The sequence below is a fragment of the Strix uralensis genome, chromosome 10 (assembly GCF_047716275.1).
Source record: "Strix uralensis isolate ZFMK-TIS-50842 chromosome 10, bStrUra1, whole genome shotgun sequence".
In the NCBI taxonomy this organism is placed as follows: Eukaryota; Metazoa; Chordata; class Aves; order Strigiformes; family Strigidae; genus Strix; species Strix uralensis.
In genome coordinates, this window is record NC_133981.1 from 23,222,224 (window position 1) to 23,247,154 (window position 24,931).

Genomic DNA, 24,931 nt, shown 5'->3' on the forward strand with positions numbered 1-24,931 from the left:
AGGTAGCCCTCCACTAAGGAAGCATTAATTCTGCAGGGAATGGCAGGCCCAAATTTGGAATATAGAACTGACAGACAACCTGAAAAGACAAAATAATATACATCCAGAAAATGCTGAATACTATGCAAATTACATAATAGTTAATACGACTAGTATTTCAGTTCTATGATTAAATCTCGGATGTAAATAAATGCTATTTATTCTGGTGTAAATATGAAGAACAGATTGCTGTGAAATGCTCCTTGAAATGATATTTAAGAGGCATGCTTAAAGCTAACAGCATCCTGTAAAGCTTCAGGAGGCCAGGGAGAACAATGCTAGATTTGACCAAGCATGGGTGCTAATAGCATCAGCTAATAGCTGATGATTTCTGTACATACACAGATGTGAAGAACCGGTGATTAATCAAAACCTATGGCTAATTCTGTCTCTCACGATGGGCTGCCTCTTCTAAAAACTGCTCCTTCATAATATGATTACCAAGGAGGTAACAGAACGGATATCAAAGAGGAAACTGACTGATAACTATTTCTTACTATTAATAAAAACCTTATTCAGGAATAGAGGAACTTTTCCAGCAGCAATAGGACAGTAAGTCCCTTTTGTCTTAGCTGTTTACTTTCTTCTCCTTTGTTCACAGTGACATTACTACGCCTGAAACAAGGCACAGATTAGCATATCAAATGATTTCACTTTTTTGAAGCCTTGTTTGCTTTCACTGTATGACAAGTCAAGATGAGCCCCAGCACTGCAGGGGCCTTTTGGCATCATGTCTGTCTTTGACATGGATTTTCCATTTTGTACATCAATCATAATCTATTGTAATGATTCCAGTGACAATCTTCTCCCACACTTGCACGTTTGGCCAAGAAATCCCAGCCAACACAGAGACTGTGGGTTGGTAACAAGGGCTGTTTGGAGACAGTTGCTGCCTGGCTGGTTTATTATTCCTCTTTGGGTGTGGCAATGAAAACTTCAGTTATCTCTTCCCCTTGAAATAAAACAACAGATTCCATTCACAGCACATCACTGCATCCACCCAGCCACACTGTGTATGGGACCACGCTCTGTGTGAGGCAGAACTCCCCAAACAGATATACTTAGTTTGCTGATCTTTTTCTTCTCACATTACATTCCCTGAAAATCTTTATGAGATATGCCCTGCCTGCAAACATCTACAGCACAACTCTCATTCTCAGTAGCCATGTCAGCATTGCTGTGTCTGGACCCACAACAGTGTCCTGCTAATGGTTCACATACAAGCTGTCTTCATCCTGCCAACTTGCAGCAGGAAGGTTCAAGGAGAAGTTCTGCCCTCTTTCAAAATTTCTTCCTACTTCAGTACACTGGCTTTTCCAACCCAGCACCATTACGTCTCCCTAGGACACTGAGTGACTGTTTTATTTTTGGTGGATGTATTAACACGCACAATCATGAAGTGCTGCCCCCTGCATCAGAACGTCACATTGTTCTTAGGTTTTCCCCCAGTTTACTTCCACATTTTTACACTGAGTGGACAGACCAGGTCTCTTGGAGCTGCATTTTGCATCATTTCTAGGAAGAAATCTTTAATTCAAACAGCCGCAATCACCAATACAAAGATGATGCTGTGATACTGTCACTCTCAATTGGCTTATGAAAACTGAGCAAGTAGTTGAGGCAACTGAAGATGCATCCATTCTGAGCTATCCCTGCCTTGCCAAGGGGTTATCGCTGCCTATTGCAAAGTCACCATGAAGGACTGGCTGCTGCTCAGCTGCTCCAGATCTGCAGGCTGGAGCACTGGTTGGAACTGCTGATGCAGGTGAGTTTGCACCAAGACGACCTGGGACACACATTTTTTTCATTTTGCTGGCTGTACACAGATACGGTGAGCTGTTACAGGGGAGTCAAAAACAACAGGAAGAATCAACATCTTAAAAACACTGGAACAAAATTCACCAGCAGTTCTTTGTCAGAGCCCTCAACTTGGCCACATACCACACATTTTAGTAACAATGATAGGATTCTTCCAATGTTTTTGATTGCTAAGAGAACCCAGAGCAACTAGCCCACTATGTGATGGAGAGTACTTAAGGATTCTTAAAAAAAATAAATAAATTGGGGGGGAGGTAGGGAGGTAATGGATAGAAAATAACTGGAGGATTTTAATCTGTTTTCTATATTTCACACAGGAAACAAAGCTGCTGCAGGCAAATATATTACAGGGGACATAAATCATTCTAAGTATTTAAAAACGCTAGAGCTAAGATTGCTTTACAAGTTGTAGGTGGCACATTACATTTAAATTATATTAATAGAAAGGCAATGCTTAATTTGGAGTCTCACATTCTATTATTCTCCCCTCTCCTGAGATTCATTCATATTTTGCATAAAAGCCTGCACGATAAGCAGAGCGCTCTGCTGGTAGAGCCAGGGACAGGAGCTGAGTGTGTCAAGGCCCTGTCACGGAAGTTACTATGAAGTGGCTCAGGGAAACTGAGCACCCAGGACACCTTATCTGATATGCTGTTTGATAGTCATGTGCTCCGGATGCATGCATCACTTTACACATGACATGTTTGCAGCTAAGATAATCTTACTACTTCAACTGTGCATAGGCTCATCCTAAATTAGGTTAGTATAACATTCCTGTGAAGAGGGAAACGAGTATACTGCAGCCTTCAAGAGTGACGGTGGCAATTTGCTTATTTTCCTTAAGTTCCTACCAGGACAAAATGATCATGAAATAGAATCTAACAGAATTTCTATTATTACGTCATTTTGACAAAAGAAATGTGTGAGTGTGAGAGCTAGCATGTTTTTGGTTGTCAGGACAATTCCAGACCTATTTTTAACTTAGGTAGCATTCCCTTTATACAATGGCTATTACCAATTAAGGATTGAAAGGAGTCTTACGAGTAGATGAGTTTTAAATTCGTAGATTGAAAAGAATTCTGGCTTTTCAGACAATTTAGGGTATCTTTAAACCTTCAACTTGTAACAAGTCAACATTTTTAGTAGATAGGAGAATGGGTTTAAATAAAATATTTTCACAGCATATTTTTTCCTTACCCTTCACTATATTTTCTTCCCTTCCCCTTTAAAATTCCTTTTCTGATTTTTCAGAAACACTCCTAAGAGTATGCAAAACACAGCGTTTCCTGGGAGTTTACAGCAGTGACATCCGCATACCAGTCCTTCTGCAGAACAAAGTCAGCATGACTTTGGCATTTTGCTAAAGGACATCCCCTCTTCTCATCCCCAACAAGCTGGCAAGTTTGTGTTGCTTCGAAGAGGCCCCTCCAGCACCCTTCCAGCTGCAGCTTCTGACAGACTCCTCGTATGTCTCCAGGCCTCCACCGTGCTCCCAGACTCCCTTTCCTGTGACTTCATCTTGGAAGACTATCAAAGGAAACTCAGACAGCTTCCAATCCCCCTCTGTGGGGCACAGAGCCAAACGCACAATTAAAATGTGACGGCTCTAGGGTCTGCCCATCAGTTGCATCTAAATACAGTAAAGACCAGATACGAAAAGAAAAGCCTGGCAAACAACGTGCTCTCTAGGGGCACAGCTAAAGGGCAGGCATCACCAGCTACGTGTCTGAGAGAGCCCTGGCACAGATATCACAGTTCTTTAAAACCCCAACATGAATCTTTGAAGCTCTGTTTGTGGAAGGTTAAAATCTGTACGAGTGTGAAGAAGGGAGAACCTGAGGACTCGCAGATGGTTCCTGGGTGAGAGAGAAGGAGGTGAAGAAAAGGAAGGTTTCAGAAAGGCTAGAGATTGACTTACTGAAAACTGCAGAGAGGCAGAAAAAAAGTAAGGCGTATACACAAAGAACTGTCTCCAGTCTGAAAGCCAGTTTATCAGTTACAGCAGTGGTAAGGGGAGCGAGATCACACAGCCCTATATATTTGTGCAGGATTTTTGCTCAACAATGCCTAAGTCCCACAGAACAACTCAGTGAAATCAGGGACGGAAAGTTAAGGGGTCCTGTAAGATACATGTCCACCAGGTAGGAAGGAAGAGCAGCCCGGAAAGTTAAGATGAACCAGAAGTATGAATTTAAGGCACATGAACAACGCATTTTGAACACTCGCGGGAAGACTCTCTTAGATACAAAGTAGCAATAATTACACTACGATGAAGGCTTCAATCGGATTAACAGGTATTTTAGGTATTTTAAATTTCTCAGCTTGAAATCACTTTACTTCCCTGAGTGTAGACAAGACCTCTGATTATTTCTAAGGCATTTTGCTATTTCGTATATTTATTTGAGGGTTTCCTTTTAATCATTTTTATGCTGAATGTGGGAATACTGCAATCTGCACTATTTGCAGGCTGTACTTCAAGAGGATGGTGGATTTTGGGGGATGAGGAGGAGAGAATTTTATGCTCTCAGCTGCTCTGCAACTGCATAAATGTTGCCAACATGAACCTCTGGAGAGAGAGCTGTACTATAGGCATATGACTCAGCCCTGCTCTGGATGAAGTCACTGTCAAGTGAAAGCAAACTATTTGTTTCTAACAACATATATGGTGAACTCTAAACGCAAGTTCAAGACAAAGCTTCAGTAATTTTTCCCACCCACTTTGCTATTGTTTTGTTCAAGATATTGCAAAGGAGCTCATAATTTAAATGGCAGCAAGAAGAAAAGCAAATCAACTGACATCACTGTCTATAAAGTGTGCAAAAGACATTCCCTGCTCTCATGAACTAGAACCTAAGCATTTTTTCCCCCTGATCACTGTTACTGAGATTTGTAACTAGTGTACAGCTATTGTTTTCAGGAATACAAGATTATAGCATTGTATGTAACACACTACCTATAACTTTTTTTTCCTTTATTAAACCTGTTTTTAAATAATGAATTTAACAGTAGCATTCCCTTTAACTACGTAGTAACACATGACCACTGAGTTCTTCGCACCTTTTTTTATGCTGCATTTTACTTAAAGGAAAGAGCAGTACTGCTCTGTGCCTGTTAGCAAGCACGTTATCTGGCACATCTGAACCCACCTCACATAATCCTAGAAGCAGAGTCCATGCTGTTAACACCAGAAATGAGGAACAAAGACTATCAAAGCACATTCTTTTTAACAAAGAGTTAACCTAGAGGACAATCCTGACATAGATCATTTAAAGCACATGTGCTGTCTTTGAAACTGCATCTAAATTAAGGCTGGCAATTCCTTTAATGGCTTCAAATGCTACAAATTTGTCTTGGATAACAGGGTGGGAAAGAGGATGAGCACAGAGCTGCAGGTGCCCTGCAGAGTGCAATATTAGAGTGGCTTTAAGTAGCTTCTGACACTCAGTTACTCTGTGATATTCCAGTGTGGCAGCAATAAGCTGCTCCTACCAAGCAAATTCATGAAAGCATTTTCATTTATAATCATCACTGAAACATCCTAATGGGACTGAATCATATAGCAAAATATAGACCTATTCTTGCCCAGAAATGGGCTTAAGCACATGATTCAGTCTATCCTGAGTCATAATGTTGGAATTGCTAGTCCCAACTGAAGACTAGCAGAAACCATTTCAACTAATCCCTGCTTCAAAAAACCAGTCATCTCTCCCCTATCTTATTCCATCAGGGTGGCTGGAATCAGATGCTTGTTAGAAATGACCCTAATTGTTCTGTAAGAGACTCATGCCTCCTTTAGAGAGGCCACATTGATGAAAGAAAAATTAAAAGACGATGTATTTTAAAAACTGTTTTGTTTGTCAAGCAACTGGATTCCAGTAAAGTAGCCTTTACCAACTTGGCACTTTCTTTATGTTTTTTAAAATACCTTATTTTAGCAAGAAGAGAGAAGACATTCTGGAAAGAAAAATCCCCCCCAAAACTACAGATTATAGTCGCCTTCACTGCCAGTCACAAATTTTCTCACCTTATGCTTTATCTTTAATGCAATGCTAATGGTATCAATTTCTCGCTTGGGCTATTACACACCAGCTGGCAGAAGCACAGCACGATGCACCCACTGGCTAAAGAAAATCTTCACTTTCACATGCTAAACCTGAAGTCACATGATTTTATAATAATCCATTGAGTAAAGCATGAGACCTTCATCCTCAAAATCCCACAGAAACCCTACAGTGACTTGTTTGTCTTACACTTTAATCTGTTATAGAAATACATCTCCACACTTTTAGTATTTGTATTCAAAGGATACCAAAAACCAGCACTTAAATGAGGGGTTATATAACACTGACCACTCAGTGTTAATGGCAATGGAGAGTTGAAATTTGATTTTTATAAATTAGTGAATTACCAAACATTTTTCGGACCAGGTTTCTACCCCAGTCCCCCCAGTTTGCTGTATACAATCTGCTGCAACTTGGATAAGAGCGGGCTGTTTGTTTATATACACATTATTGGAGGCATCAGCAGCATTACCTCGCAGTAACTTTGTTTTGTGAATATATACATGTGATGGGCAAAGTCCTGGCTACTAAAGCCGCTGTCAAATTTAAGAAACAGACTAAAAGTTCAGTTGGCTTATTTTGGCCTATTTCCCTCTTTCCCTTGCTGTGTTGAGGAAATATACCTCAGTGAATCAATTCTCACAAAAGACTGCAAACTGTACAGCAGCCCTCTACTCCAGGTTGGGTGTCTGCCCTTAGCTGGGCTTCTCTTTAGGAATGTCACATGCACAGCTTGCTACAAAGAGCTTTGGAACTGGATTTTTACCTTGTATACCTGAATACATTTGAAAATTAGCACCTCAAAAGGCAAGAATTGTCCTAGTTTTACTCTGTCCCATCATCCAGAATCCCTGTTTTCTTGCAGTGCCCCAGCTACAGGCAGGGAGGGGGACTGGAGCATCTGCCCCGTCCTCCAATCCTGCTCCCAGCCCCACAGCTCTGGGCAGCAGGGACAGGCCACCACCACAGCTGGCTCCAGCCTCTCAGTTAACCTTCTTCTCAAGGGTTTGAGGAAGAAGCACACTTCACAAACAGCAACACAGTGTGCCAGCCCTATCCTGCCACTCCGCTCCGTAGGCTCAGGGTGCACGTGTTTTGCATGCACGGTCTCACAGCCAGCACCAGCAGAGACCACTGCTATGCAAGAAAGTTGCAAGACACCCTGCATGGATTTCTCTTGAAGTCCATGGATTTCAATATAGATGCACAGTTCCATGCAAGTGGCTCCCAGTACAAGGCAAAATTATACCATAAATCAGAATTGTCCAGGTCAGGCAACAGACATGGTCCCACCAGACTTCCCTGAGGAACAAAAGCTGAAAAACACAGCTCGATTTCTGAACGCAGAGCAGCAAGCCACAGAGCTTCTGGAGCAACAAGAAACATTTACCACATTTTGAGCACTGACTGCAACTGAAAATAAAAGTCATGCCCTACTCAGACAGTCCACAAAAGGAAAGAGAATAGAGTCACATTTCTTGTCATGTATGGCTTGCTCAGCACTGCTGGGGAGGGCGAGTGCACGAGGAGTGATGAGCAGAGCTCTCATGGCCAAGCAGTGACTCTCTGAGTCACCCCACAGCATCAGGAAGCCATGGCTTAAGGGGGAGGTGGGCAGCTATTCCACAGCACCCCCTCGTCTGCTCTGAAGAGTCATCTGCTGTCACAGCACTACCTGTACGTGGGGAGGCTTAGGGGTTTGGTACGGTGTCCCCCACGGCTTGTCACCGCACCTCTTCACCTGCAGGCATGGCTGGTCACCAGGTAACAGTGGTGGCATGAGGGAATGTCATACAGGGATGTCTGAAGTTTGCTCCTGCCTGCATTCTCTGACACATCTTCCCCCACACCATCAAGGCATAACAGAGGGCAGGCAATAACCCTAATGCTACTACTAAAAATTCATGTAGGATGAGCCACATAATGGAAACGCTACCCAAGTCCTGTTTTGTTTATCTCCTTCTATACATAAAAATAAGGAATATATACACCCAGACACACACAAAACTCTTCCCCACAACCCGTTGGCTCTTTTCCAAGAGCATTTTAAACAATCCACAACTACTAATAAAGAATAATTGGAAGTAAGTCTCAAGAAACTTGTGGGTTTTTTTCTTTCTAATATGAACTTCCTTGTATTTAGGTTTGTTATTCTGGACCATTTGCTTTTCGTTATTATTTGTCACTGTGCTTTAATCAAGAAATTTAAAACATGAGAAAGTTGTAACTTTCCTTCAATTTTCTTTTTCTCAGAATGATGGGAGCAAAGCGCTTCTACCTAAGTGCTTACGTCCTCTTTTTACTTCTGTTCATGCAAACACACTCCAGGAGGAGGGCTCAAGTACATCTAGGTTTTGATGACAAGTAAATTAACTATCTGGAAGGAAATAAATGGACAGTCCTTAGCTATTGCAGAGGTTTCCATTAGGAGACATAGAATAACTCTACAGTAATTCATTTGCAACAAAGCTGGGATTTCACCAGGAATCCAAGACATAAAGCTTTAGTTCAGTTGTATTTATTTGTGTCAAAACAGTCTGGCTACATTTCTATTTTATATGGTTTCTCAGCAAGGAAGACATTACAGTGGGCTGGGAATGGGTTGGAAATTTTTTGGCTTAGAAATGAAATCTGTGAAAAGCTGCAAGAAGAGAATAAAGCTATCTTTTGAAACTTCACAAGCCAATGGTCACAGATGAGGGTCCTATATTACTCAATGCCAGAAAGTGCGGGGCACCCCTTAAACCTTGAAAAAGATTGGAACAGTTCCCTTTTCCAGCCTTCAGTCACTGCATGAAAAATTCAACTGCAATTAGCATTTAGTACAAAGCACTTTCTGTAGGCTGACAATAGGTAGTCGGACCAGAAAGTGTACATAACAAGAACAGAATCCTATTTTAAAGAATTGCATGGTTTTTGTTAACAATGAGTGATCCCCACTTTTTCCCCAGAAAATTCAAATACATATAATTCCCTCTGCTTAGTAGTGTAAATCAAGAGCAAGAAAACAGAAGTTTAGATTAAAAAGCATCAGGGTAAGTTCAGGGACATGTTAAATGGAATTGCTTATTTTGCTGTTCCATTAAATAGGCAAGCTCAATGCATCTGACACCCAGTCCTATTCTTTATGATCACCATTCACCATCAATCATTTAAGCTGTATGTCAGACCTGCCTAAGTGAAGTGCCCATTGCTTTGAATGGCTGTGATGTGCACTTTGTGCTGGGAGGGAGATGAAAGATGAACTATTATATTACTAAATATCTGTGGGAAAAAAGGATCTTCTCTGCATTACATAAATTTCCGTGACATTTCAATTAATCTCCTAGTGCTATTTACAGTCTGTACACCACACAACGCAAGCTACTGTGCCTAAACATAAAATATCAGAGAAGAAAAAGTACTAATTGAGTCTTAGCTGAGATGATGTGACTTAAAGTAAATGTTAAAACCAAACAGCATCATCACCTTTCACATCTGCATGCACAGAGACAAAAGTGGCCGATAATTAATGCAATAAAAAAGCAGCTTTACAATCTTTGTCACAAGTTCTCATTAATTCTCTACCACTCCCTTTTCCCCTGCATATTTGCCTTTCAGCAGTAGAGGAGAATAGCAAGTAAAAGCACTAGTGGCATCATGTGCAGCCACCCAGTTCTGAAAAGCATTTCAGAGTTAATGTTTTCTTACCTTTTATAGAAACCGTGAAGAGGCTGGAGACATAAAAACTGCCAGTAATCCAAGCAGAAGGCCTTTAACTTCAGCATTTTCAAATACTTCTACTGCAGCAACTGTAGTCTGCAGCTAGGTTTTAACAACACAAGACTTCTTTTTGTTATGATTTGAATGACTCAAATCCAGTCCAACACACTCCTCTCCTTATTGCTGCAGCATAAGTGTTTCTAATTGCTACCAACATATGCAGCTAGTCATGCACATGGCACAGCACCTGCACAGTTACAGTATCCTACTTTAATACAAAGAGGCAGTCGCACAAAGGATACAAATTCATGTGCGCTCTTTGATCCTGATTGCAGTTTATCTTTCCAAAAGTCCCCAATGCTACCGGGATAACCGTTATTACACAGAAATCCCACTTCTCCTTCGGGCTATTTTAGGCCATTCTAAAAGCCCTCTGGTCAAACAACGTGAATATATTCCGGTGCAGGTTTTGGAAGGACCTCTGGAAAGCATCCTTAAAGCTTACAGAACTTCGGAAAATGCAAGCAATTATCTCAATCAGATCTGACAACAACTGCCCTATAATCACAGCAGTGCTATGATCCCATCACATGGGAACTGCAGGCTTTTTTCCTTTTTCTATTTTTTTTTCTTTTTTTTTGTTAAATAGAGCAGCACACAACTCTGTTAATCAGCTCCTCCTGGGTAAGTCGCATCGGCTCCATTGTCTGCCAGCACCTATGAAAACTGTGGGCTCCTTATGACAGGGGAGGGGAAAAAAAAAAAAAAAAGAAGAAAAAAAAAAAAGACAGGCAGAAGTGCAGACCCTCCCCGCTCACGAACCAAATTATGCTTATCTTATTCCCAACACACTTTGCCAGGTCGGTCTGTGTGAGGAGAAACTAATCAGCTGAGCCCCACGGCGCGCAGCGGGGCGGCCCCCGCCGCCGCCCCCGCCATCCCGCCGCCGCCGGGGCCGGCCGCCGGCGTTGCCGGGGCAGCGGGGACACGCCGGGAACCTCCAGCGGGGAGCGGCCGCCGCCATTGGCCTGCGGCGAGGGGGAACGGCCGCCCGGCGGCGGGGCCGGGGGCCGGGCCGAGGCGCGGGGCCGGGGGCAGGCCCGAGCCGGGGGCAGGCCCCGGGCAGGCCCGAGGCCGGAGCCCCGCGGGCGCTTCCGAGGGAGCTCCCCGTGAGCAGCAGCTGCTACCTGCAACCTCTGCCCGGCGTGGCGGGAGCGGATCGCTTTTATTCTGGCACGGCAGGAGCCCCGATTTAATTTCTATCCCTTCTGAAAGGCGTTGGCCCCATTCTACCACCTCCCCCCCATTACTCTTTCCTCTCCACACCAACGTGCACCTCCGCTTCTCAGGAGCTCGCCCAGTCCTGCGGGATTGCCCTCACTGCTATTTGGCGGGAAACGTTACCGGTACTAGAGAGGACTTCCATCGCAATTAATCATTTTTTAAAAAGTTTTTGTTGTTGTTGTTAAATAACAAGTGTCCTAGTGGAGACTGACCAACTCTTATGTCCAGTTTGCTGTTAAATTTACTTTCCCAGAAACTACAATTCGGGGGCATTTCTCATATTACTGAGTTTTTGAAAATCGCTAAGAGCAAACATTTAGTATCAAAAAGGTATAGGAACTTAAGACTTCTAACAGATACAACAACAAAACCAAAATCAGAATCTGAAGAAATACTTAAAGATTTTGGCACTTGGACAGGTGGTTTTAGGGAAAAAAAAAAAATTAACACAGTTTAAAAAATATGACCCCTGAGGCTTAACTAGAGGCTCCTTTCTCATGTGGATGCAACTAGTTCCCCAAGTGCCTGGATAAGCAGCTATATTTAGGGATCCTTTTGGTTTCTGGTTTTACTCACTGTCACTGTTCAGTTACATAAGTGCCTTGCAACTTCTTAGAAAACTGGTTTGTGTAAGTTTACTTGAAATGAAATGATAAATATATTTGAGTAAGAATTGGCAGTTTCTTTAGTGAAGTAAAGAAATAGGTAAATTATGCCTAGACAACATTAAAAAATGTTCATGTCACACTTCATCTGGTGTTTCCCTAAAAATACATTGTACAGTATATGGTGAGTGGTGGAAATGAACAGATCATGAGAAAAGCAACTTGCATGAAAAAGCACGGACATTTGATTTGGGCCTTTAAAAAAATAATTTCTTTTAAAGATTCTCTTTAAAATAATCAGTTGTCTGTGATGCCTGCGTTTACTCACTGTGATTTCTTTCAGACCAGCATCAGAGCTGGTACTGTTGCAGTGATTCCTAAGAAAACATTATTGCTTCCTTTTGAGAAGCAAGTCCCCTAACAATATTAAATACTGTGAAAGTTCAAGACTATTTTTCTTTGCGAACTCATATTCCCTTGGGCTTCACTAGCTTGGCAATATTCAAGACAGTGATGCCACCATGCTAAGGGTATTTAGATTTTCATATCAAAATCTTCCATCCCAGCTTTTCACCCCTAATACCAGCCCCTGTTTTTCAGGGATAGTTTTATCTGAAGAGGAACTGAATGACAGGTCCTTGAGATCCAGTGCCTCCTGGCAAGTCCCAGCCTTCCCCAGTCTCCCTGGTGCTGTCTCCTGGCTTGGGCTGGGCTGGTCCATTACAAAGGTATACTGCCAAGGGGGTAACACGGAAATCCTTTTCCCTTTATTTCCAAGAACAAACAAATAGCAAAAAAAAAAAAAAAAAAAAAATTATGTTTGAATTTTCCCTATTGGAACATTCTTTTGAATTGAGATTTTTTTTAAAAAAAAAGAAAAAAGAAAGAAAAAAAGAAGCAACAGCAAGGAATGCCTTGACTCATAACCAAGAACAGCTATCCTCAGGATCAAGGAAGGAAAAGGGGAAAGCCATACTGAGACAATTGAGCTCAAGAGACACCATCCAAAGACTTGATCCTGAAATGAGACTTTTCTGAAAACTTATCCTTCGACCGTTCACATTGCAAAACAAATTCTTTTCTATATCATACCCTTTCCAGAAAAAAAAAAGAAACCAACAATAAAAAATGCTATTTGTCACTTAATTATTTACTTCTAAAATACTGGACTTTAGTGAGTAGAAGCTATGTACCCATGAATTTTCTGAGAGCAACCAATGCTGATTATACTGCGCTGCATGCAGAGAAAATGCTAATTAGGACTTTTGCAAGTGAAAAGCGCCATGCTCTCAACATGTTCTTCATTTTTACTTGTCTTCCAGAGGAAAACAACAAAGAAAATTAAGCTTCATCTCACGCTCACCCTGGATATAGAACTAGTTCTTTCAGAAAGGCATTTACCAAAACCTTTGACTTAGAATTCCCAGGCCTAAGAAGAGTAGGAATTTTGGACGTGCTGCAGCTTCAGCACTAGCACCGTAAGCGAGCAGTTCACTGAAAATTTCTATAGTCATTTAGAGTTTTGCTATGCAGAGGCAGCTCTGGCAGCAGTGCACTGAAGCCTCTGACAAGTCTTTCAAAAACAGCCACTAAAAAAAGGGGCAAGTGAAAAATCGTACAGTACAACACCTCCTTTTTTAGGGATGGTTGTCCTGTCAATCCATGAAGCCCTGAGGCTGAAGTAAAGCAATCCACTGATGAGGGAAAGTGTTGTATAAAATAACCCCAGCATGAAGTCCGTGCCTGCTAGAGTTACCAGTATACTGATTTCATATGTTGGGGTTGGGGAAATCAGGAACATTGACTTGTCTAGCTACATAATCTTTAACCCTTCATAAAATACATAAATTGAATGACTGTCATTTACTTACTTACACCCTTATTGTGATAAACCAGGAACATTCCTGAAAAATATTTCACTTGCCCAGAAAAGCAGAGTATCTGCCTACTTACATGGAGTACAGAAATTGTAAACCTGCAGCAAGAAAACTGTTTTCCGTGAGCCTTTCATGACTCCAGGGTGAAATATGCCAATAGCCACACACAAAAACTTCATACTAGCGGTTCATACATTGTGGAGCTCAGGAATATCATGAGACCAAGATAGTGTGGTTCCTATACTAATTCCCCAATACCCTGGCGCACACATTAAAAAGTGGGGATCATACAAGGAGCACATACAAGGTGTACAAAACAAGATACTGTGCAACCGAACAGATGCTGCTGAGCTAGTTCCTGGGAGGCTTAAAGGCCTCACTGCTCACAGAATACAAAGCTCCTGTACATCGGGTCCCCTTCTTGATACTGAAAATCAAATAGTCTCCACATCCAAGTTGGTGGGAGAATTTCCTGGGTTGCTCATACAAAGAATAAGGAAGACTTCCATGTTAAAGGCTCTGGCAAACCAGATCTCTCTTCCCCGCCCTCTTATGCGTTTCTGGGTTCCATTTCAGCAAAAATCCTTTCCCAGTCAGGGAGCTGAAGAGCTGTGTTCAGAGAGCTCTCGGGCTCTGCTGCACCGCTGTGACACCCAGGCATGTGGGTGACATGCTCTACAGAGATGCCGCCCAGAGAATCAGGGATGTAAAATCAAGCTCTTCTCCCCCCCTCTTTACTCGAAGGGAAGCTCTGCTGCCTAGAAAAGCTCCAGTAACTCAAAACAAAGTTATTTTTCTTCAAACAGCTCTCAGATTTATGCACTCCCCCACAGATGAATATTAATTGTCATTTCATACTATCCTTCATTTTTGGTTATTAAGCCTCTAAGTTGCCAAAATTTCATAAAGTAGAATAGTAAGAAATTTGCTGTTCTCTTAATGCTGAATGTCTTTTCTTCATGTCTGTTCTCTAAACTCATACAAGCGCTAGTTGATCAATTTGTTACAGAAGACGACAAATATGCCACAAATACCTGCAAAACTTAAATATTTAAACTTCTGGATCATTTGAAACAGGTCTGGTAATACAATACTCCAGAAGGCCCACATTAAGGTTTAGATATTAGGAAACAAAATATTTTCAGATACCAGCTGAAAGCTGACAGAGTCCAACTCAAAATATCCAAAATAAATACAATACTGTGCAGACTATGAAAGAAACTGTGCAAAACAAAATATACATACATATACTCTTTATAATGGACATAAGCAAATTTTTCACATCCGCCCTTACTCTTTACAGCACTGGGCTTTCCTCTGATCTCACAACTGTGTAACTTTCAAATTGAACCTACAGAATCCAAGTGCAGTCTAAATAAATCCAGGGGAAACAAATGGATCTGTCTGATAGGGAATCTACATACAGCTGAAATTTAACAAAATCAGAAGTCTAGATTACAATGTTCCAGAGCAGGTGAGAACTAGAAGAGTGGTTCTTTGAGGGCAAACTTACCTTGTTGATGGGGACAGGAACTTAGTGAGCAAAATGCAAGAAAAGTAGCCTGACTAGAAAATATTAACTGCTTGACAGGACACTGGATGGGTTCATATTAATCAGTACATGCCATTTTATGGGTCATTCATAGGCAAATTTTTGCTCAACAGGTTCATGAGAACACATTCAGTAACAAGAAGTTGACTACTAGCTTTCATTTTACTTAAAAATAATAGCCTTAATTCTGTTTAATTACAGCTCCAGAACAGGCTTATTTGACCTACTGAAGTCGACTTAAGATTTTACATGCTGTTTCTTCAATAATTATTTAACCCTAGGAAAAATTAACTGGGTTAGCTGAAACAATCTTGAAATTTCTTTAATGTCTGTTTTAGCCTATGACTGTTTTAGTCTAGAGTTGTTAAACATCATAAAACAATTTCATTTGAAGTTAAAGAGTAGCATTTTTACATCCTCATCTGGTATCTCCCAGATATTATTTCACCCCGATTCCCAAAATTCAAAGGGACTTACTGCATGCAAGTACATTTATTTCCAAATAACTTTTTATAAAGACAGCTCTGTAAAAGATTTACAAGTATTCTCAAGATTATCTGTTTGAATTAGTTTAGAAAACGTCTGAGCACAGAGGTTTTATAAAAGTGAATGGGATAAAGAGGAAAGTCTCAAAATCTCTGATAATTTACAGGTTAAATTTTTTTTTCTAAAAGAAGATGGAAGATAAGCTATTACAAAACTATTGTTTGAAATATAAAGAAGCTCAATCAAGGATTCCATACCAGCCTGCATGTCTCTGTTGCAGGCTTAAGAAAGCATTACCCACTGAATGCATACTAATGAGAGCTAATGCCACTGAACTTAACACATACACCGTGTATTAAACTTTATGGTTCATGAGGCCATGCAGCAATGGCAGGGACCATATTGGTGGATATGGTCACATGGTCTCATTTTATTGAAAATAGTTTAAAACAAGGAAATAGTCATGTTTTTGTGATTCCATAGCAACTTAAAATGATTCAGCCACTCCAGTTCCTAGAAAACACGTCCACTCTGTGCAACTAAACCTACTCAAAGAATATTGCCTTTTACTTTTCCCATCAAACATTAAAATTCAGCCTTACATCTATTTAAATCTTCCCCATCGTTCTCATTAATATCCTCCCACGGAAAAAAGTCCACTGAATTTTTTTTAACTCTGCTATTTTCACAAAGATTTATCTAGCCTGGAATAAAGATGGCAGCAATACCTGGTTCTGGGAACTTTATCCCAGAGAATGGTAAATCACAAACCAGCTACATGATGTTCTTGCTAAAATAAGTTTGGAGAAAAAGAGGGCGGGGGGAAGTTGACATTGTTTCCTGCATTGTCCTATCACACAAAGAAACAGTGTTCCAGTCAAACCGGGAGATGGGAACAAAACTACAGCCATGACTGAACATTGTCTAGTGTTGCTATGCTGAGCTGAAGACAAAGATAACATTACAACATAGGGGGTGTGTGTGTGCGTGTGTTTTTAGGAAATGATAATAAGGCATACGCTTTACTTTCAGAAGACCATACACTGGAAAATAATGGAAGATTAATAACAGGGAGAGCCTTTAATCTGAATAAGGTTAAACAGAACAGTTCCCACTAATGTTTTGTTCAAGCAAGGTTAAAACTACACAATGTGGGAAAAAGTCACATCCTCAATCCATAACATCTCCAAAGTAAGACTTTTACCCAAACAACTGTCAATTTGAGAGGAAGGGACTCTGCCCCAACTTAATCAAAGGAAGTCTGTGACTTTGATGCACTCTTTAATGTGCAGCTATGAGAATAAAAGATGCAAGGTGCCCATTTGATATGCAGTGTTAACAGTGCTAAGCATTTTTTTCTAAATTGAGTGATCAAAGTAAAATCTCAGTTACTGCAATGACTCATATGACAGTACTCTCTGAAGTTTATACGTGTGCTTTTATCAAAACGCTGAGCAATGGAAAACATGAATGACATTTGGACACAATCAGTATTGTTCACTCAAAGCAGTCTAAAACTGCCAGGGAAGGTCAGATGTTTTCAGCACAATCTAAGGTTATAAAAATCTGAGAGAGATGGTTTTGCCTGTGTGCGTGCACAAACACACCTTTCCTCCCTCCCCTCATGCTCCTCTGGGAACGAATACAGTGTTTGAAGCCAGAACTGAATTTCAAGTTGGAAATCCTGGAAGAGAGTGAACTATCCCCGCTCAAACAGAAAAATCCAGCTATTTGGTCAATGCCTTTACTGGCTATGCATTGTAAGATAAAGTTATGTGATGTACACCTGACACAGAATAGAGTAATTTCTATTATTTCAAACGTAAAATTAACATCTGTATTACTACAGTACCTGAGCAGATCAGCTGAGATGCTGCTTCGCGTTTCCAATGAAGTCCTGAGGTGATAGCAAAAGAATAAAATTATAAAGAATTAAAACTATTCAAAAATATTGTGTTCTTAAATGTCAAATGCTTAATGACTTCACATTTTCCTCCTTACTTAGCACGCCATTAAACATGGATGTGAAAAAAACCCCAAAACCCTAAACAAAAAACACAGCCGCCATTTCCTATACACTAGAGAAGGGGAATTACGGAAACATTTTTCTGAACTAGTCAAAGTGTGATCAATTTTCAATATTCTAAAAGCACTCTACCCTTCCATATTTCTTATACATGAATGACAACACGTTGTTCTATGATGACTGACACAAGTTCTACTCTGTGCACCATTATATTAAGCATTTCCAGAACCTGTCTTCTACTTCCAGTTGTGCACTGTGTGCACTTAGCAGTAAAATCTCAGCTCAATTCACCTGTATCGGTGCACAACCTCGGCATAAACTAGCACATGCAAATCCTACAGCCTGCCTTAGGAAGCGTCAGAGACCTTCACGCTGTAGATGCTTGAAAAATTCAGGCAGCGCAAGCATCCTTCTTGAAGGTGCTAGCTCGTTCCACTGCAAACGGATCTGCGTTACTCTCTCATCATGTTTGCTGGAATTTCTCCCTGAGCATAAACCACCTTTCAGCACGTTGTGAATTTAAAGCTGACGCTTACTTTAGGCGTGTATGTAATTTCAAGATGCAAAAAGTGTCTTCACCAGAAGACTTACTGCCAAAGAGCAGCACCAAAATAGGGCAGTGCACATAAATCAGATCATGATCACAGAAGAACAGCACTGTGCAGCTTACAAGTACATATTCCTGGCCACATTGCTTTCATCCTTCATATGTCCACTAAGCAAAAATAGCACTGCTGGGCAAAGTTCTGTGAGGGCCTTGTGCAGTTCCAGCCCCTTTGCTGACTTTTCTCACACTGGGCATCAGATTCCTTAATATATTCACTAACACAACAGTCATCCTTACCTTCCGTGGCTTTGTGTTCTCTACCCAAAAAAGCCAACTACAGAGTCATCCTAAAGAATTACTGCAGCAGAAAGTTTAGTTAAGATACTGTAGAGTACTGAGGAGATTATGACTATGCTTATGTTTAAGCAGCAATATTTTAACATGTAGTATGGTATTACTAATTCGCCTTGCTCTCATTGAGCATGTCTTCAGGTTTATCATAAACAGGATATAAATTTTTAGGGTGAAAACAGTTTTTCCACAGACTGTAATAAAATATTAGCCAAAGCTTCATAATGAACACTCCATCATGATGTTAGAAAGAATTTTTAAATGGTTATTTGCACGTCTCCATTTATATCCCTTACACAAACGGCCACAGATCAACCTGTGCTCATATAGCTATAAATGTGTATGGTCTATGGAGGTTCATAAAATTAGCATTAGAATTGCATTAATTATATTTACAGTGGGTATTTGTAAATCAATGGCAAATCTCTACTTTTAATCCCAAGATTACTAGTATGTTTACAAAAATAAACAGGGTTGTGTGGAGGGAGGAGGCCATAAATGCAGCATATGTCCAAACAGCTTTTAGCTAAAGCACTAAAGCTTCAAAATAGCTTTTAGGAGCTTAATCCACCCTGTAATTTGTTTGCTTCCAGAGTTCAAGATTTGTGAATAGCGGTGAATTTTGAGGGGGTGGCTTACATGCATTGGCTTTGTGACTCGTTATTAGTTTAACAATTGAAAAGGGTGAACTTAATTTACTTATAATTAAGTTTCCTGCTTAACCCAGTACGCTAATGGAAGTGCCAACCTGCTCACTGAGTGTGACTTTTTGCCTTGCTTTTAACGCAGATTTTAAAAAGTCTTCTCTTAACAGTTTTGGCCCTTCTTACTATAAATAAATATTTAACAGACTCCGTCTTTGTGCAGTGACAATATGCTGTGCATAAAGAAGAGATGGTAATGAGACACAAGGCAGTGCTGATTAGCCTCCACCCCAGCGCAACCTTGATTGTGGTGCCGAATGACACCGAGCACGTTGTGACCTCAGGGACTCTTTATACAATCACAAGTAGCAGGATTACAGCTTCATTAAAAATACCTCGTTTTTCTTTCTGAAGACAGACACCTAAGGTAGGCTCCCCAATGACCAAAAGCTTCAGTCAGGAGATACATATATTTTTAAATACAGAGGAAAAAGCACAGCTCCCACAGTAAAAATACCCATCTTGGGGCTGTCCTGAAACATGGCTGAAAGGTTCTGTTCTGACGAGATAGTTTTCTAGAAATTTCCCTGCTGCTGCTAACAGCAGTTCAGCATGCTATCAGTAATTCTTTATGTACTTAGTAACTGTAGTTAAAAAGCCCAAAACACAAAAAAGCCACAGATCTAATCAATTTTGTAGCTGGCAATGCAGAGCCACGGCAGCTGCCAATGTGCTCAGTGCCCAGCAAGTCCCGCAGGCACCGTGGCGGTGGAAGGGCTTCAAAAGTTCATCTGCTTTAAAGATGCTGTGTACGTGGTGGGCAGCCTGCGTCACGGAGACCCCGCTGCAGCTCTGGCCCCTGTGGTGTGTCACCGGGGGGCTGGGGAGCCCTGCTGCCGGGGGCACAGAGGCAGATGATGGAGTCTCTTACGGTAAAAGTCTCTAAGTTCAAAACTTTGCACAATTAATCTCTTCAATCAAATACAGAATATCAAAGCAGCCCTATGGAAAAAGGCTTATTACTGTCTTTCTTATGAGGAGATCAGATATGAAAACAGTGTCAAACACAGAAAAAGCTGTGTGGGCTGAACTGAAGAAACCTCCCTGGAGGAGAGCCACAAACTGGTCACTACCGGGGAGCAAGATGGAAACCAAGACATACGCTAAGGGGGGGTTACATGCTCAGGAAAAGCTATAGCACAGCCTTTTAACCTGGTTACCCACCCACAGATTCAACTTGCCATTGCGGAAAACCTCAGGAGCAGACTGGCAACGTGAAAAACAAAGTTTAGTGGCCAAGAAAAAAAGCCAGTAGAGACAGGAGAAATCATGTTTAAGAGCTATTGAAAGGTCTGGATTTGGGGTACAGAAAGTTAGTTAATTCCTATTGAATTTACAGAATAATTTTAGTATAATCACTCCCCTTCTTTACATCTAAAATCCCATTTAAATCTTCTGGTTTCTTTCCAAACACTGCTCAAAGGTGGAAAGTTAATTTAAAACATAAAAATAACCCAAAGCCCGAACATAGTATCATTAAGCTACAGCAAACAAAGTATCTCATTCTTCACAAAGTAATTTCAGGAATGTCTGCTACCGGAAAAATAAAAATGTATCTACTTTAGGTTACTTCAAAACAAGGTTTGTTTGTTTTGTTTTTTAGCAAATTTACTGGATAGGAAAAAAAAAATTGCATAGCTCTAATGAAAGCAAGCAGGAAGGTCTAACAACCCTATTTGTTTATTCCTAATGGGCACTGACTCAGAACGTTTGCAGTCCAGAAAGAAATCTATACACTATCTAATAATAAAAATATTTAAAATATAATAGACTTGTCTATATATGTACAATTTCTACTTTGTACATACACAAGAAATTAAAAACCAACCAACCAAACTACTATTAATTGTAGAACTATGCCCAAGGAATTGGCTGAAAATTGAGCTAAGCCTTATACCACCACTAAAGAGAAGAAAATAAACTACAGAACTATCCTGCATTATCAGGGAAATGCTCTAAACAACCCTGCAGGCTGTTTTGTATCTTGAGTTTGTTTCCATGGAGTTAGCAAGGTCCTTCTAGGTAGGGGTTGAGGAAATCTGCACCAATTTCACTGATGAAGTCAGCTGAATGACATCTCTTCGTCATGCACATTCTTGACATTTTAGAGAAAAGACAGAGGAATCATTGCATGAACTGTAACTAAACTTGGCACGCAGGGCTATACCCAGTTGGATTATTTGGCACTGACACGGTCAGCATGAAACTTGAAGAATGCGTGTAATTGTTGGTAATAACAACCTCCTTCAAGGCTAAAAGAATTATACAAAATATTGATACACACAACTCCTGAATTACAAACTTGCTTAGAGCTTGCATCTATTTCCATCAGCTAGTACAGAAATCATAAATAGCCCACTTCTGCAGTGTATTATGCAGAAAAAAATAAAAATATTACCAAGAAATCATTGGTCTGAAATTCAGACAGTTGCTGTCTTATTCAGTGGGCTTTAGGTATCCATGGGCAAAAAGAGTAAATACAATTCTAGTTGAGAGTTCTGTCCTGAAGCAAAAATCAGGGCCACAAGCTATAACACCTGTTATTCACACTGTGTAATGAGCAAACCTGAGGGTACAGGATTCCTAGCAATTGGGTATTTAAAAGATCATATTCCAAAATGGTTTTGCACATTTAAGTGAGACATACAATTAGCTTCTTGGTACCTTGAGCAATGATACAAGTTCTGTTTTACTTTGCTTTTTTTGTGATGAAAGAAACTGGTTTTCATAAATACAAAAATCAGTCGTCTTGAAGATTACTTCTGAAACTGCATAAGACGGAGTTCCTTATATACTATATGGACAGAGAGAAGGTAGAGAATGAATAGGTTGAAGAACTGACAATTCTAAATCTTGGTTTCCTCAGCTGTGATAATAGACAAGGAGTGTTATTGATCTGGGAGACAGCATTACAAACACAGACCTTTATTCTGTCTCTCGGTATGGAACAGTGACAATGTAAATCATTAAGACATTTCTAAGACAGACGCCAATGTGATTGCAGGAAGCACCAGCGGAACAGAACCACATAGTAACTATGCTCTTGCTGAGACGGGATAAACAGAATATAGTAATTCTAGTAGTCCAGCACTGTGTCTGCGCTGTAAGCCTTTTACAGAGTATTTGGTAACTCCCTCGATGGAGTGCAAAGTTATATGGAGGTTCTTACTATGCTGAATGGATATTCTTCTGAGTCCCCACACTGTGATAGCTCAGGATGGCTGTCTCCCCTTCTCAGGGTCCCATGGGGCAACTTCCAGCCCTACGGGCTCAATTCTACTGAATAATGCTAAGTTGGGATAGGAGCAGTCCATTTCCATCAGTGCAGATGGCTGCAACTGCTTCATTATCTGCTAACCAGAGGATAAATGAGACCACAGTACTACCCATCTTACTGCTGACAGAGGCTACAAATAGCTACATATCATAAGCAGACATTGTGCAAGCAGCAAGAAAAATTTCCAATCTGAGAAAAGCCAAGATATTCTTCTGGCATGAAAATGCACAATGGTGGCAGATTAAATAATTGTAGTTGAAGCAAACCCACAGCTTGATCCCAAATAAAGATTGTTTAAATATATCATCTTTTGGCTAAGAAGTGAAATGCACTTGGAGCACCCCAGTACTGCTGTCTGCAAATGACAACTCAGAGAGCGTGTGTGAGGGGGAAAAGACAATTCCGAGCTCCATCAAGCCTTTGTTGCTAGAAGCAGCGTAGTATTGCATCTTTTTAATGTTGAGGAAAGGAATGCAGAATAATATATTAAATATTTAAGACACTGTGCTAGATATTACTCAGTGAATAATTGCTGCTTGTCACAGTTTCTTCGTATGAACTGGCAGCACACAGAAGAAAGGGAATCCTGTTCACTGCAGGCTGATGCTGGGATACTCCACACATTCAGTTACAAAGGAGGACCAAATTATTTCTTTATATTCTAAAGTGCAGCTTCATTAAATGGAAATATTTACCCTTGCTTGAGGACTGTCTGAAACCTAGCACTGATGAATGCTTGTGCATCCCTTAGCGCTCCTTTTGGTAGGTAAGCCCAAAGCATCTAATTGTAACAGGCAAAAAGAAGGGAACAGAAGGATCATACTCAGCCAGAACAGCACCCTCCCACAGAAACAATGCTGGAAATCATATTCCAGCCATTACACTGGTCATCAAACAAAATCATCCCTTCGTATTCTGTGTGAGCTTGCCGTAAGTCACTTCTACGAGCACTGGTAGGATTCCAGGATGTCTAGCTTGGCACCCAACACGCTTTAGCTACAAGTGGAAGACATAATCACCAAAGTATCAAGCACTGCACACTATCACACCCTCTTCATAATTCTGCTGTTCAACAACATACAGAAAGCTGTGTCATCTTCAGTCTGCTCCCCATTAATTAGTTGCTTAGAGATCAAATTCCCAAAGCACCCACAATATGGTGAAGTTACTTAACAGAGAACAAAGAGGAAAAAAGTTACAAGGTAGCATCTGAATTAATTCTAGCCTCCCACCTCTAAACTCTGCTCAGCACATCCTCTCAGCTCAAGTACCGCCTCATCAGCGGAGCCTTGGTTTGCCCTGAGATCTGCCAAGCCATCAGGGAGCACAGACTCCCCCAAAACCTCAGAAGTGCCCTGAGCTAAAGGGATGCAGTGGCTAGCAGTTCAGCATTCAGTTTTGTTACACAGCCCTTTGCCCGAGGTCCCAAACAAATGGCCCTGAAGAAACAAGCTGCGGGAAATTCTCATTTGAATATCACAGACCAGAAACTAATGAAGAGATTAGGCCCCTCCCAGAAATTAGGAGGAATCTGATGGATATTTGGCCAGAAGCTCTGCTGTAACGTCTCTTCTGGCTGAAGCATCATTTATCAGACATGCAGCTGTGTCCTGCATTAATTAGTGCAATACAAGTGAATCAAGATATCTTCAAGAACTAAAGGCAGACTAGTATGACAGCATGCTTGTCTTACTCCTATACGTCTGCCTTGGCACTCTATGGACCACCATCAGAGAACATGCACTGGCCCAGGTGGATGTTTGCTTTGATGCAGCACGGCCATTCTGACCCACTGTTCCCACCAACTCATTAACGAATTGTTGTTCAGTTCCTGGGGGACACACTGCGATCCTAAAACAGGCATGTTGCAAAGGCAGAAGCTCTCAGGAAACCTGTAATGCTTCTGGCAGCTACGTTCACATGTGGATTCAATTCAGAAAACCTGTCTCACGGTAGTCTGCCTGAACCGTAGATCTAAAAGTAGAACAGCCCAACTCCAGAGGTTTCCACAGAATTGCGTGGGTAAGTAGGCCAGAACTAAACATCACTCAAATTGTTATGTCATTGGAACAAAACCTGAAAACATAGTTCAAACTAAGTCTTTCTTTTGGATATATAATTTAATAGCTTTACTGGCACTGTTCACCTATGAAAAGGCAGCATTCAGAAGGAAGGACTAGGAACTTTAAAGAATACCACTGAAATTCTTGCTTCTCATTTTCTCTTCTCATATGTTGTGCTCCAAACATTTCAACGAACCATTTAGACAAGACAGTACTTAAATACATATTTAATGCTGCTCCTAGAAATGAAAAACTCTCCTCACTTGGAGCTTGAATGACTTAGACTCACGAGTAGAGTTCTGCTGAATCTAGAGGTTTTGCATAGCTCCAGGTTGGAAAGCCTGTATTACCTGTCCTCAGAGTGTGGCCCATTTCCCAGGTCATTAACAGTTAAAGCTGGATTACAAATCTAAGCAAGCAACTGATTGTTCAGAAAACCAACTGACTGATAAGAGTTTTTTGTTGGATCTCTTCCAGACACCACATGGCTAAGTGACCAAAAGGTCTGCTTCAAAGACAGAAACAGATCAGAGAAAAAG

General features: G+C 40.8%; 1 protein-coding gene across 15 annotated transcripts in view; it reads right to left on the bottom strand.

Moving 5' to 3' along the window:
- IQSEC1 (IQ motif and Sec7 domain ArfGEF 1) overlaps positions 1 to 24,931 on the bottom strand; it is a 356,789-nt gene that overhangs the window by 143,605 nt on the left and 188,253 nt on the right. For 3 of the 15 annotated variants that reach the window (XM_074879774.1, XM_074879779.1, XM_074879781.1), the window contains one exon: positions 17,277 to 17,321. The exons of 11 other annotated variants lie outside the window; for them this stretch is intronic. In XM_074879774.1, coding sequence (XP_074735875.1) covers positions 17,277 to 17,321 — 45 coding nt within the window. Of the gene's footprint in view, positions 1 to 9,608; positions 10,474 to 17,276; positions 17,322 to 24,931 lie in introns of those variants that run through there. One more of the 15 variants, XM_074879784.1, reaches the window with a different exon arrangement.